Below are 13131 nucleotides of genomic sequence, written 5' to 3' on the forward strand. Positions count from 1 at the left end.
TATTTTGGAGCGTTTCTGCCGTGACGCCATCTTGGATATTTTCTAAATGTAGAATACAATCACTCAAATACGCCACACATTACAGGAACCGACAAGTGGAATTGTTAAGCAGGGGGCTTAACGATTTCAAGGAATTGACCTACTGAGAACCAGTTCTCCGTCCCCATGCTGATGGTTGAATGACCTAAATAACAGATTAAAAACAATTTAGCAGTAAAAAGGATTTTTGAATTATGCATGTTTATTTTGTTTCTATGTAGTTTTGGAATAAAATGCAATTAATTTCGATTAAGTAATGACTGACCGGGCAATTAATTTGATGAAAAATTTTAATTGAGTCCCACCACTAAAAATAACACATAAAACATACTAATAGACCATACCACTGGCTTCTTCTTTGGTTGTTATCTCCAATCTGGGTCCAAAGGTTCCATATCCTGCCTCTGTGAAAGCCCTGATCTGGAACACATAAGCTGTGCTCGGCTTCAGGTTGTTCACCTTAGCAGAGGTGGATCTAGATCTCACTGTGGAGTAGATCCGGTCCTTCTGGTCCTGCACAAGATAAATATGGATATGTTAGCAGTTACTGTTCTCAATGTATGCCTAGGTTTTTGAAAAGTTAGTTAGAGATCTTTGCTTTGAACGAGCACAGATAAATGGAGGTGATAAATGTAATTATCTGTTCTTGGTAAATATTTGAGATGACAACATTCTGAATTCTCAGATTAACATTCAAATGAGGCTTTCTGTTAGGACAGACAATTATATTGGAAGATTTAGTGTAATGCATATTTCCACAGCATTAATTCCATCAGAGACGCACCATTTTCTCTGCTTGACTACTCATTCTTTTTTTAAAGCAATTAAAACTTTTTGTTTTTCCATTGCAGTTCCTTTGACTTTTCATGTAGGTTCATTCCTTTTCTCCTCCTGCTTAGAAATAGCTCATTAGTTTTGTTGCAGTTACCAAAACCTTAATGCTTTCACAGTCCACTTTCACAGAAGCTCACAGGATTTAAGTTCTACTATAAAAATGATCAACATAATGAAACAACATACACTGTGGCATGTTTTACAAAAGGTGAAAAATACAGCTGAGTTAGAGTGAATGGAGTGATTCAGCACATGCTCAGTATCACTCTCTTTGCTTACTGCAGAACCAGAAAGAATGTTACTTTACTTTACTATTATTATTTCATAATTAAATAAGGATTTTTAGGTACATAAACTAAGCTAGGCCCTAAAGGACGCTCCCCGTTGAAGTCAGTTCCATAGCGTATGTGTTCAGTGCTGGGCATCAGCTATTGATTTTTCTTCTTGTGGAAAGTAGTGTGTGCATGTGAGTGTGTAAATAAAAACAACTTTCAGATAAAAACAGGAACCTTCTATTACAACTGCCGGACGTAGACAACTTCTGGTCTAATCAACACATTTTAACACATTGTGTCAGTAAAAAGCAGTCCGATTAAAATAATAAAAATATTAGAAAGTAAAAAGCTTAAACATATAAACACAAACCTGTAACAGTATTAATGAACTTTCAATGTGTGAGCACATCCACCCAGGCTGATAAACCGATGGGACAGTAAGGCAGTATAAAAATATACAGTGTTAAAAAACTCTTTGTTGCAAAACAAATATCATTTTGCAACAAAAAGGTTTTGGGTCTGCAAGCTCAGAACATTTTGTTTTGTATAAAATCTCCCTGATCCTTCCATAAAAATACCAATTTAAATATTTTCATGCAACCAATTCTATTCAACTATTATTGTGGTTCATAAGTCTATGAAATAGTGTTTGTACGAACTGACATTTTCCAGATTTACCTTGCTAAAAGTTTAATTTGTTTTTGGCTGTATTTTAACAATCATTAATTTCAGTCTTTTGTGTTTGTATTTTATAAAAGTAGAGGCCAACAATAAGTTGAATCACAGTTGATACTGACATGTTCATTTATGCAATAACTAGGCCTGTCACGATAAACGATAAATCAATTAATCGCACAATAAATTATTCTGTTGATGACACTGAATGAAAAAAGGCTCAGCTCCGGTGCTCTCCATTGACCCTCCCTTCCTAATTTCCTTAGTGTAATGTCCAGCTCACACTACACGAGTTGTCGGCCCATTTTCAAAACCTGAGAGACACATTAGCGACAGAAATCCTAGATATCAGTGATTCTTGAGAATAGGGACAAAATGGGTTTTAATTTTCCCATAATTTTTTTTTGTTATTTCTCAACCTTATGTATGCAAATATGACAAATAATGTTTAGGAAATGTAAAGATGCTAAGGTGCAGGCTCCCAGTTGCAAAATTTTTTTTTTTTAATTATATTTTTAATCGACCTGACCTAGAAAGTTGTCATCACCATCTGACAAAAATAAATAAAAAATCATTTTTAATGTCCCTATTAGTGATATTTTTACTCATTTTACAGACAAATGCTTCTCAAGAAACAAAAGAAATATTAATTAAAACCAAAAACAACAAAAAGTCCATCTGATGGAGTTGACAGAACTGAAGGTGGTGACAAACTAGTGAATAAAATGAAAAACTTGGTACATGTGAAGTAATGCAATTTATGTAAAATACATTAAAATGAATTAACTGCACATTTAAGTGAGATTTGACAACAATTTCACTGAAAGAGTCAGAAAAACTCTGATGGAGTTGACATCTGACGGAGTTGATGAAATGCCAAACTACCTCAATTTATATGATGTTATTCTGAAGGAGGCCATATTGTAGCTCATCAGGTCCATGAAATCTTTACATTATACCAAAATTAAGCTTTTATTTCGCAAAATTTCATCAAAGTTTTGTAAATTGTCAGTTATGGTGTTGACACATCATGGTTGTGACAAACAACTTAGGAATAAAACAGAAGAAAAAACTAAAGAATAACTTAAGCTAACCGGAACTAACTAGCCCTCCTAGCAAAGGAAGAGAAAAGACGTCATGGGGTCCTCAGAAGTTCTGGTGCCCCCCAATAATGCCTGATTTTTTTTACATTCTTTTCATTTCTGACGGTGTTGACAAAAACTAGGGACAAATTTCAACGGAGTTGGAAAATATATAAAAATGATTTTAAATTCAATTTATTGATACCTCTATAATTATTTATATGACTACTTATACTTAATTGTCACAATATATAATTTTAGTATTTCTTTAATTATTTTAAACTATTATAATGTATTGATTTCTGCTCCTGGACAAGGGCTTTTACAGGCATCATCCACCGACTACAATGTTTAAAATAAAAAAATATTCAGCAAATACCAGGAAAATATACATTGTTGTGCTCACATGACTCAGGTTAGTTGAGTCAGATATTTGAAAAAATTATATTTTGTGTATATTTTATTCAAATTTTGTGCTTTATCCATAGGACCTGTTTTGTCCCTATTCTCAAGAATTCAATCGGGTTCGTCGTGCCGTGTGATGTCCAGCCACATGGGCACAAAATAATGGCTACAAGTCCAGTTAACTAATTTTAAAATCAGGCATTAATCAATGTTTTACTGGAATCTACCTGTGATGCATGTGGCTAGAGTCAGCATAAAGTCCTGACTGAATGAAAACCATTATAACCTATTTATGTCACGTTAACGAAGAACAGCTGAAAACTTAATGGGTTTATCAACTGCGGTAGTAATTTGGCTCCAACTCCTCTCCTTGTCATTTCTATATTCTTTGCATGAAATGTTGAATAAATATTAATGTTGTTTCCACATATCATCTCCGATGTCCGCTGGACTTTGGGTTGTGCCGTGTCAGCTGTTTGGGTTTCCCTCCGTAATTTCCCCTCAGAAAGCACGGAGGAGAATCTGTGCTTTCTGATTGGCTACCTGTCACATTCAACGTTAAGCTCCCGGTCGGGGAAAACCCCTGATTTAGATCGGGTTGATACATTCAGTTAGTAGCATGCCCGCGCATGCGCATTAAATAGTCCGACCGTCAGTGGAGTGGTCAGTTCAGCATACGCAACAAGTTATGACGAAAATAAGTCATTAAATTGTTTATAATATCATATAATATGATAACTAGATAAATATACATGAATTGTCGTGGTTTCAAAGTGTATTTAAAGCAGGTCTGGCTGCAGCTGCAGTCAACTACAACACACGCCCGTGTAAAACTCATTAACCTGCTTAAGTCAGGATGCCATACAGTTGTTAATAACAAAGTATATGATGATCTACATCATGATTCTATCCTGCTGATTAAATAAAATCATATGGTAATGACTGCGTATGTCTGAGCTAAGCGTATGACTATCTGACAGTATGCTGATCTGACAGAACAGCGACCACGACGATCTACCGTAACACACCACACACTGCAGGATGATCGGTTACGAAATCACCAGCGAGAATCTTAGATCAGCCAACGATCTAAGATTGTGATAAGGAGAAAATAGGGGCAAAAAATCGTGTAGTATGAACTACTGCATTAGGTAGTCGGATGTGCCCATCTTCTCTATTTAAATCTAGTGATTACTGAAGGGCAATTATGAAGTCTGTGTTATGATCCGTGTTTCTGTGCGTTTATTTTTGAGATTTTCTGTGTTCAGTCTTGTTTTCCTGTGAGTCTCTGTCTGTGTCTTCCCCGCTGATTGTTCCCAGGTGTTTCTCGTTCCCTTGATTACCCCGTGTGTATTTAAGTTCACCTGTTGCCTTTGTCTCTTGTCGGGTCCTTGTCTTACGTATGTCAATGGGGTATATGCCACGAGAGGTGGTGACGTATTTCCGTTTGAATTTATTCCACATAGGTTAGTTCCGGGTCCTGCTTGCTCCTATTGTTCTTGGCCAAAGCTGCAAGATCTGTACCATGAAAAAGTCGCAAAACTTAAAATATCTGTGAGCTGCTGGTACAACGACTGAGTTTTGTGGTGTGCCGTTGTTTCCAGTAATTAGTCGGTACCATCCAGTGCTTAGTTTTTTCATTTTCCAGCTGATATCAAGGCGACAGCGGACTGTAGCCAAAACTTAGCCACTACAGCTAACACGCGGTTTGTAGCTGCCTGCTATTTCAAAGCTTGAGGATATTGAAGATCCAGCGTCAGAAATGGGAAGATGGGGGATATAAAGGGAGTTGTACGTGGTTGGTTTAGTGGAATAATTTGTTGGAGGAAAATAATGGAAATCCACTGCAACGGGAACAGGCTGAGAACAGAGGCAGCGATTCGGCACAAGGTAAGTCAATATGTGTGTTGATGTGCGTTTGTGTTATATGGAGTATGAAATTATTTTTAGGCAACTCCTTAGTTTTTGTTTATGTGACAATTATATAAAATACATTTAACATGCAGTCGGAGCGATACCGAGCACGGTAATTTAAAAACAGCCGAGAGCAGCAATGCTCCAAACCACACAAGAAGTCAGTCAGATTAAGGTCCAAAACCTTCGCTTTACAGCCGTTTAAGTGGCACCTCTGAGATTCTGCTTAGAAAATGAGGTTATGAAGTTACATCCTCCTGCTGCTTTTTGTTTTTAAAATGGTTAATGGTTACTGTGGGCAAATCCAGCAAGGACCAAGTGAAAAACTCCATCTCTAACACAGAGTGACCTGTGCACCGGAAGCAGGCTATGTGGAAAAAAAATGCGGAAGTGCTAAAACGGAAGTCCGTGGCATATACCCTATTGTCTTACGTTAGTCGTACTCACCAGTGGAACTGCCAAGTCCTGGTTTGTGCATGCTATCGTTAAGTCCACTTTGTCAGTTGCTACTGGCGTTTAGCTGCGTGCTTATTTCCTGCCGTGCTGCCTGTCCTGGACTGTTCTGAGCTTAATCATAATTAAACCCATCTCATTCACCACCTTACCTGGGTCTCGGCGTCCTCTCCTCACCACAACCACCACACCTTATGACAGTCTGTATACTAATACAGACTTCATAATCTGCACTCTTTTGGTTGAATGCAGTATTTATTTACTTTGGCTTTGTTTTTTACTTTTTATTCAAGTACGTTTTTGTTAATGGAGACAGAGAATCCATTTTATTTTTGTTTTTGGTTGTTTTGTTTATTTAGTTTATCAGTTCCAGTGTTATGTGTTATTTTGAAAATAAAGTGTATCTATCTATGGCAGGAAATTGCATGCATCATTATGTCATTTCCATTAAATCAGTGTCAAAAGGTCTTAAAACAATATTATCGTTTATTGCAATAATTTTTTAGACAATTAATCGTCCAGCAAAATTTGTTATCGTGATAGGCCTAGCAATAACACAGTCATAGCAGACTGTTTGCAATGCAAAACTTACTTTATCATACTATGGTATAACATTTCAAGTGCTGTGCATTAAACTGTTTGCTGATTATTATTTGGCTTTATTTGCTTTATCTGCCCACATCTTATCTAGAGTTCAGAGGGCAACATCCTAAAGAGTTGTGGGGACACTGTGATGATGGAACCAACAGATGAGTGAGGAAGATGTGGATTAATAGCAAATAAAAATCACCATTATAATATTCAAAAATATGCTAGGTTTTTTTTAAGATTGTGTAGTACTAACATAAAAATGCAATCAATTATCAACTGAAAGTAATATTTTAATTGCTCACAACCTCTCAACAGAACCAGCTAGAACCAACTGTCCATTCAGGAATCTTTCTCCAATCACCAAGTCTGTCTTAGAAAATAAGATTTTATTTTATTTTATTTTTTTATAATTGCCCATATTTCTTTTTCTTGCTTATGATATGATATGAAAAAATATTTATGGTCATTGTTGGGAGTAACTGTTTCACATTATTAATATAATATAGTAATTCAAAAAACAGCATACACTACATTGATTATTAAAACCTAACTACTGTATTTTGAGAGGGAAAACTGTTTTTCAGTCCTGCAAAAAGCATGTTTTTTCATGGAAGTGATATCAGCCTTATTTTGAGAATTACACAATTTCCCGTACAACTGGAATATTTTTTGAAGATGTGATTTATTTTTCACAAATAATTTTATAATAATAAAAAGCAATCTACATGTACAATAGAACTGTGATTTTAAAGTGAAATTATTCCAACTTTTTGAGCAACAGCAGATCAATTAAATGAAAATACTTTCTCTTTTATTATTTATGAACCCCACATAGCATCATTATTCGACCAAAATCCTTCTCTACAAGAACCAGTCCTCCTCATATAGACATAAATAAGTTTGATCAAATTTCTCTGTCAAAGCTGCATGGATTGTGTACTTTGTTGTTGAGTTCTGAGCATTTTGCCCTGAAAAAGCCCAAATGGAATGCCATGGTCTGTTAGGGGTGTTGTCGTTGTTTCCAATTTTCCACTTTTACAGTTGGGCAGAGCTCAACCACAGTACGTGACACGGGAGACTGATTCGTCAGAGAGTGTGAGAGTCTGTAGCCAGCAGGACTGGCATCACGGCTCTGCTTCCCTGCCTTTGATTTGCTGAGTGAAATTCGCTCCATTAAACCTGGTTGTAAAAAGCTGATGTGTTCAGACTTGAAACACAGGGAGGGAGAGCTGAGATCTATGTGGAAGGTAAAGTGAGATAACAGTAGCAGACTGCTAATTCTAGCACTGCTGCAGCCTAAGACAATATGTCTGTGTGCGGGGGTGTGCATGCAGGTGCGTGTGTGTGTGTGTGTGTGTGCATTAACACGTGTGGGGGTGGTTGCGAAGGACCACAGCCTGATTAAAATCTTATGAGTATCAGTCATTATTGCAATTATAAAACAAAGAGGATTCTTGCAGAATGTCACTCAGAGCAGCTTGCAGAGGGAATCTAAACTGATAGAGTGCAGAAATGTTGATATAAAATGAGATATGGAGGCAAAAGGCTTTTCAGAAAGAGACAAACACACCTACATGTATTGTACACTCACTTTTTCATAGTATTTGATTTCATATTCGGTGATGACGCCGTTGGGTTGCTGCGGCTCCTGCCAGGACAGCTGGATGCTGCGCTGCTGCACATTCTCCTTGATGACCTCACTGACCTGAGACGGAGCTGTTTGGAAAAGAACATGTCAATAAGTGGCTGGCAAACCCCCTCAGCACACACACACACGCATACACAAATTAGCCCCACAGAAGTCTTTTTATCAACACTCAGCCCCCATAAGCCAATGAATATTCACGGAAACACCTCGAAAATGTTTACACCCTTAGGTCCAAATTTCAATTACAGAGCAAACATTATCCCAGCCAGCGGAAAAGTACAACATGTAAATCATAAAGACAATTCACTTAATTAATTCCAGTGAAACAAGCAGACCCTTCTTCTCTTCTTGACGACGCAGCTCGTCAGAAAGGTCTGTATCTGGAACGTCCTGACACCAGTCTCATGTCCACCTATTACCTCAGGCTCTTTGCATGACTCATTTTAAGTGTCTATCTGTCTGGATTAAGTACTATGATATTTAGGTTTGCTAAACTGGCACAGGGGCAGTTTTTTTGCTTGAAGAAATCATATGAAGTTAAAAACTTTGTGTAGACAAGGCTAAAAATTACATTTCTGCCATGGTGTGTGTCTTCTTTAACTACCTCTGAAGATGCGACAGTATCAACCGCTAGCTCTCCTGTAATTACTGCTCTGTTGGTGTTTTCTCTGGACACAGTCCTACAGGACCGTCTTACTGATGCATGGTTCTTCTGGTACTCTTTGGGCAACAGCAGCTAGTTTTTAACCGGTCTCCAGAACTTAAAAATTTGGGACACAGATTTTTTTTTAAAGATACAGTCTTTATTTTAAACTTTTGTCAGAGACTGTACCAAACTTTTTCTGTAGTCAGCACTCACTGTCCTGTAGAGAATGAAAAGGTATTTCAGCCTCAGGAGATTTTCTTCCCTAAGCTGTAAAAGTCACCTGTTGTGTAGTTGGGAGGTTCATAAATCACACAAATCTTCCTCCACCATTCCAGAACATCATTAATTATTGTTATCCTGGTAATCACCATCAAGTTACAGCACTTTGCATAAATATCCTAGAGTGGGGAAAACATCACGCATTTTGGTTTGCTGAGCATCACCCCAAGGAGAAAAAACATGTTTACCACAAATCTTCAAATAGCACAGAATTTTTAATTTTTTTTTTTTTTTTTACAAACAGTGTGAAATCTTGATGACTCAAGCTGCTCTTGGGGCAAAACACAAGCAGGGCTACAACACAGGACATCTTAGAAAATTTGAAAAGTGCTTTTGTGGATGGCAATAATGTTCAATAAAAAGGTCTTTCTGCACAAGGAGAAAAAAAGCCAAAAAACAGGGATGTGATGATACATTTAGGCCTGCCACGATAGCAAATTTTGCTGGATGACTAAGTGTCCTAGAGGTTATTGCAGGAAATGACAATATTATTTAGAGACAATATTCAAATAATATAATTGTAATGCCATACTAATGCAAGAACACATTCTCAAATATCAATAAACTTTAAATTGTAATGAACATTTAACACTGGAGCTGCAAGATACTTTGAATAACCAAAATAAATAAACAAAATAACAGAAACAACAATAAAATTAATTATGGAGTTACTATGAACAAAATTGTCTTAAAAAAGGGCTGGTTGAGACCAAAAAACCAAACTGACTTTTGTCATCCAGTTTTTGGTAGAAAGAGAGACAAAAAGAGAAAAACCATGCATCATGGAAATGAGCTTCTTTTAATTTATCATGTGATTAATTGATTTGTTTTGACAGGCCTAGATACAGCCAGGTCACACCGAGCCATAATACATATATTGGGCTCATAAGTAAGTAAACTTTATTTATATAGCACCTTTCACAGACATGAAAATCACAAAGTGCTTTACAAAAATGAAAACAAATCAATAGTAAAAGAATCTAAAATCAGTGAACAAAATTAACCAAAAGCCAGTCTGAAGAAATATGTCTTGAGACTTTTTTTGAATGAGTCAGTTGAATCAGAGCAACGCATTGATAGAGGGAGACGTTCCAGAGCCTCTGGGCCTCCACCTGAAATGCTCTATCACCACAGGTTTTCTAATAAGTTCTGGGTACCGTCAGCAGCATCTGATTAGAAGAGCTCAGAGTCCTAGATGGAGAGAGAGGCTTCAGAAGGTCCAATATATATTTGGGAGCCAAAATTTTAAAACCAAAATTTTAAAATGAGTCCTAAAATACACCAGGAGCCAATGCAGGGAGGCCAGAACAGGAGTTATTTGATCTGTTATGTAGGTTCTAGTTAAAAGTCTCGCTGTAGCATTTTGCACAGACTGAAGGGAAGTCATGGAGGATTTACTTAGACCCACTAAAAGGCCATTACAGTAATCTAAACGAGAAGAAATAAATGCATGGACAGTCATTTCTAATTCCTTCTGTGATAAAATAGCTCGCAGCTTCGAAATATTCCTTAAATTGTAAAAACAGTTGCAAATTAACAGTTTGCAATGATTATCCAAAGACCAACAACTGTCAAAGAGAAAACACAGATTTCTGAGGCTATTTTTATTCAAAGGGTTTAAAAACCCAAGATGCTTCCTGATTTCCGTGATTTTATCATCAAGAGCTACGATAAGCGTCTCAGTCCTGCCTGCATTTAACTGCAGGTGGTTGTCATTCAGCCAAATGTTAATGTCAGACAGGCAATTACTGAGTTCAGTCAATTTATAAAATTCAGAGGATCTCTTATCATCAGCATACGCATGATAAGAGACATTACTGTAGCAATTTAAAATAAAACCTATTGGGCGTATGTACAGTAAAAAGAGGAGTGGGCCCAAAACTGAACCTTGGGGCATCCCACAGGACAGCTGAGCAACATCATAAGGCTTGGGGTTGGGCGTTAATTAAATTTAAACTATTCCGATTCCTCATTTCCATTCTGCATCTTAAAGATTCCTGATTCCGATTCTATTGAGTCAAAAAAAGTCTACATGGTTTAAATGAGCTATAGATTCTGGATTAGGGCTGTTGTAAACGAATATTTTAGTAATCGAGTAATCTATCGATTATTCTTACGATTAATCGAGTAATCGGATAAAAAAAATATAAAATGAAATATTGGTAAATCTGGCATAATACCGGTGTTACTATCAGATATCAATATCAGTCCAATTGTTCATATTTGAGCATCCCTAACAGTTGCTTTTTTGTAGTTTAGAAAACTAACCTGTAACAATAATAGCTCACTTTCTAAGTTAACCAGAAGAAAAGTTATAGAAAAATCTGAAATTATATTGAATTTAATAACAAAGAGGCAGGCTCACAAATATGCTTATAAAAAATGTCTACAATCCAGCTTTTAGTTTATGTATTCATCTTCAGTGAGTTTAATAGATTAATTAAACTCACCTTGCCACCTAACCTGTCACGCTTTGGGTTTGAAAATACGGGAAATGCCGCCTGGAGTGGGAGGAGAGGGCGAATGAACGAACGTAAGATGGGGTGGAGGGGAGGAAATAGACCAGCGGACTGACGAACCGTTAGACCGGGGGACGAACACGGGGGGAAGCAATACGGGATATTTACGACACCTTCACTGGTCACACTCAGAAACTCATCTACCAGCCATGTACGATGCGCTCCGCCACCCGTTTCTTCAGACCGGGATATGAAATTTATTGTGCGGTTCGTCGGTAAAGCTACATTTACACGGTAAGCATCAGCTACTCAGCCGCCCGCCCTGTTCAGTCTATCCGCTCACCTCAGCGCTCTTCCCGCCGTTCGCTTTCAACCAGCAGCCCCGGAGGAGAAATGCTGCCGTACTCCAGGCATTCCCCCAGTCATTTTAAGGATGCTTATTGGTTCCCCAAAAACGATAAAAAGTCGGGCATTATCATCAATCAATAAAATTCCCACGGGGCTATTCTGGATAAAATACGTCTCAACTTCTCAATTTTTTTATTATTATTATTATTATTATTATTATTAAATCTAAGCTTTTTTACTTTACTATGCTTTATTAAGCTTTACTATACAATTTTTTCACAGAACTAGTTCCAACTATATAAAGATCATACATGTGTACTTGGACCTGTCACGATAACAAATTTTGCTGAGCGATTAATTGTCTAAAAAATTATTGCAATAAACGATAATATTGTTTCAAGACCTTTTGACACTGATTTAATGGAAATGACTAATAATGCATGCGATTTACTGCCATAGATAGATACACAATATTTTGAAACAAAGACATAACACTGGAACTGATAAACTAAATAAACCAAATAACCAAAAACAAAAATAAAATGGATGCTCGGTTTCCATTAACAAAAAACGTACTTGAATAAAATCTAAACAACATAAAGCCAAAGTGGAAATAAATACTGCATTCAACCAAAAGAGTGCAGATTATATTGCCCTTCAGTAATCACTAGATTTAAATGGAGAAGATGGGCACATCAAACTACCTAATGCATACTACACGATTTTTTGCCCCTATTTTCCCCTTATGACAATCTTAGATCGTTGGCCGTTCTAAGATTGTCGCTGGTGATTTCGTAACCGATAATCCTGCAGTGTGATTTAGATCGTCGTGGCCACTCCGATCTAAATCAGGGGTTTTCCTCGACTGGGAGCTAAACGCAGCCTGTTGAATGTGACAGGTAGCCAATCAGAAAGCACAGATTCTCCTCCGTGCTTTCTGAGGGGAAATTACGGAGGGGAATCCCAAACAGCTGACACGGCACAACCCGGAGATGATATGTGGAAACAACATTAATATTTATTCAACATTTCCTGCGAAGAATATAGAAATGACAAGGAGAGGAGTTGGAGCCAAATTGCTACCACAGTTGATAAACCCAGTAAGTTTTCAGCTGTTCTTCGTTGACATAAATAGGTTATAATGATTTTATTCAGTCAGGACTTTATGCTGACTCTAGCCACATGCATCACAGGTAGATTCCAGTAAAACATTGATTAATGCCTGATTTTAAAATTAGTTAACTGGACTTGTAGCCATTATTTTGTGCCCAAGTGACTGGACACCACACGGCACGACGAACCCGATCGAACCGTTATACCCAGGATTTCAGTCGACTAATGTGTGGTGGTCTCAGGTTTTGAAAATGGGCCGACAACTCGTGTAGTGTGCCCTGGACATTACACTAAGGAAATGAGGAAAGGAGGGTCAGTGGAGAGCACCGGAGGTGAGCCTTTTTTCATTCAGTGTCATCAACAGAAAGAA

The 13131-nt window shown here is 37.3% G+C and overlaps 1 protein-coding gene across 1 annotated transcript in view; it reads right to left on the reverse strand.

Moving 5' to 3' along the window:
* The window catches only part of epha7 (eph receptor A7), a 168202-nt gene that overhangs the window by 45221 nt on the left and 109850 nt on the right, over positions 1-13131 (reverse strand). The window contains exons 6-7 of the mRNA XM_088001716.1: positions 7860-7984; positions 384-552 (exon numbers count right to left, since the gene is read on the reverse strand). Coding sequence (XP_087857842.1) covers positions 384-552; positions 7860-7984 — 294 coding nt within the window. The remainder of the gene's footprint in view (positions 1-383; positions 553-7859; positions 7985-13131) is intronic.

The sequence above is a fragment of the Poecilia mexicana genome, unplaced genomic scaffold, assembly GCF_051168715.1.
Source record: "Poecilia mexicana isolate PSO_F unplaced genomic scaffold, ASM5116871v1 scaffold_21, whole genome shotgun sequence".
In the NCBI taxonomy this organism is placed as follows: domain Eukaryota; kingdom Metazoa; phylum Chordata; class Actinopteri; order Cyprinodontiformes; family Poeciliidae; genus Poecilia; species Poecilia mexicana.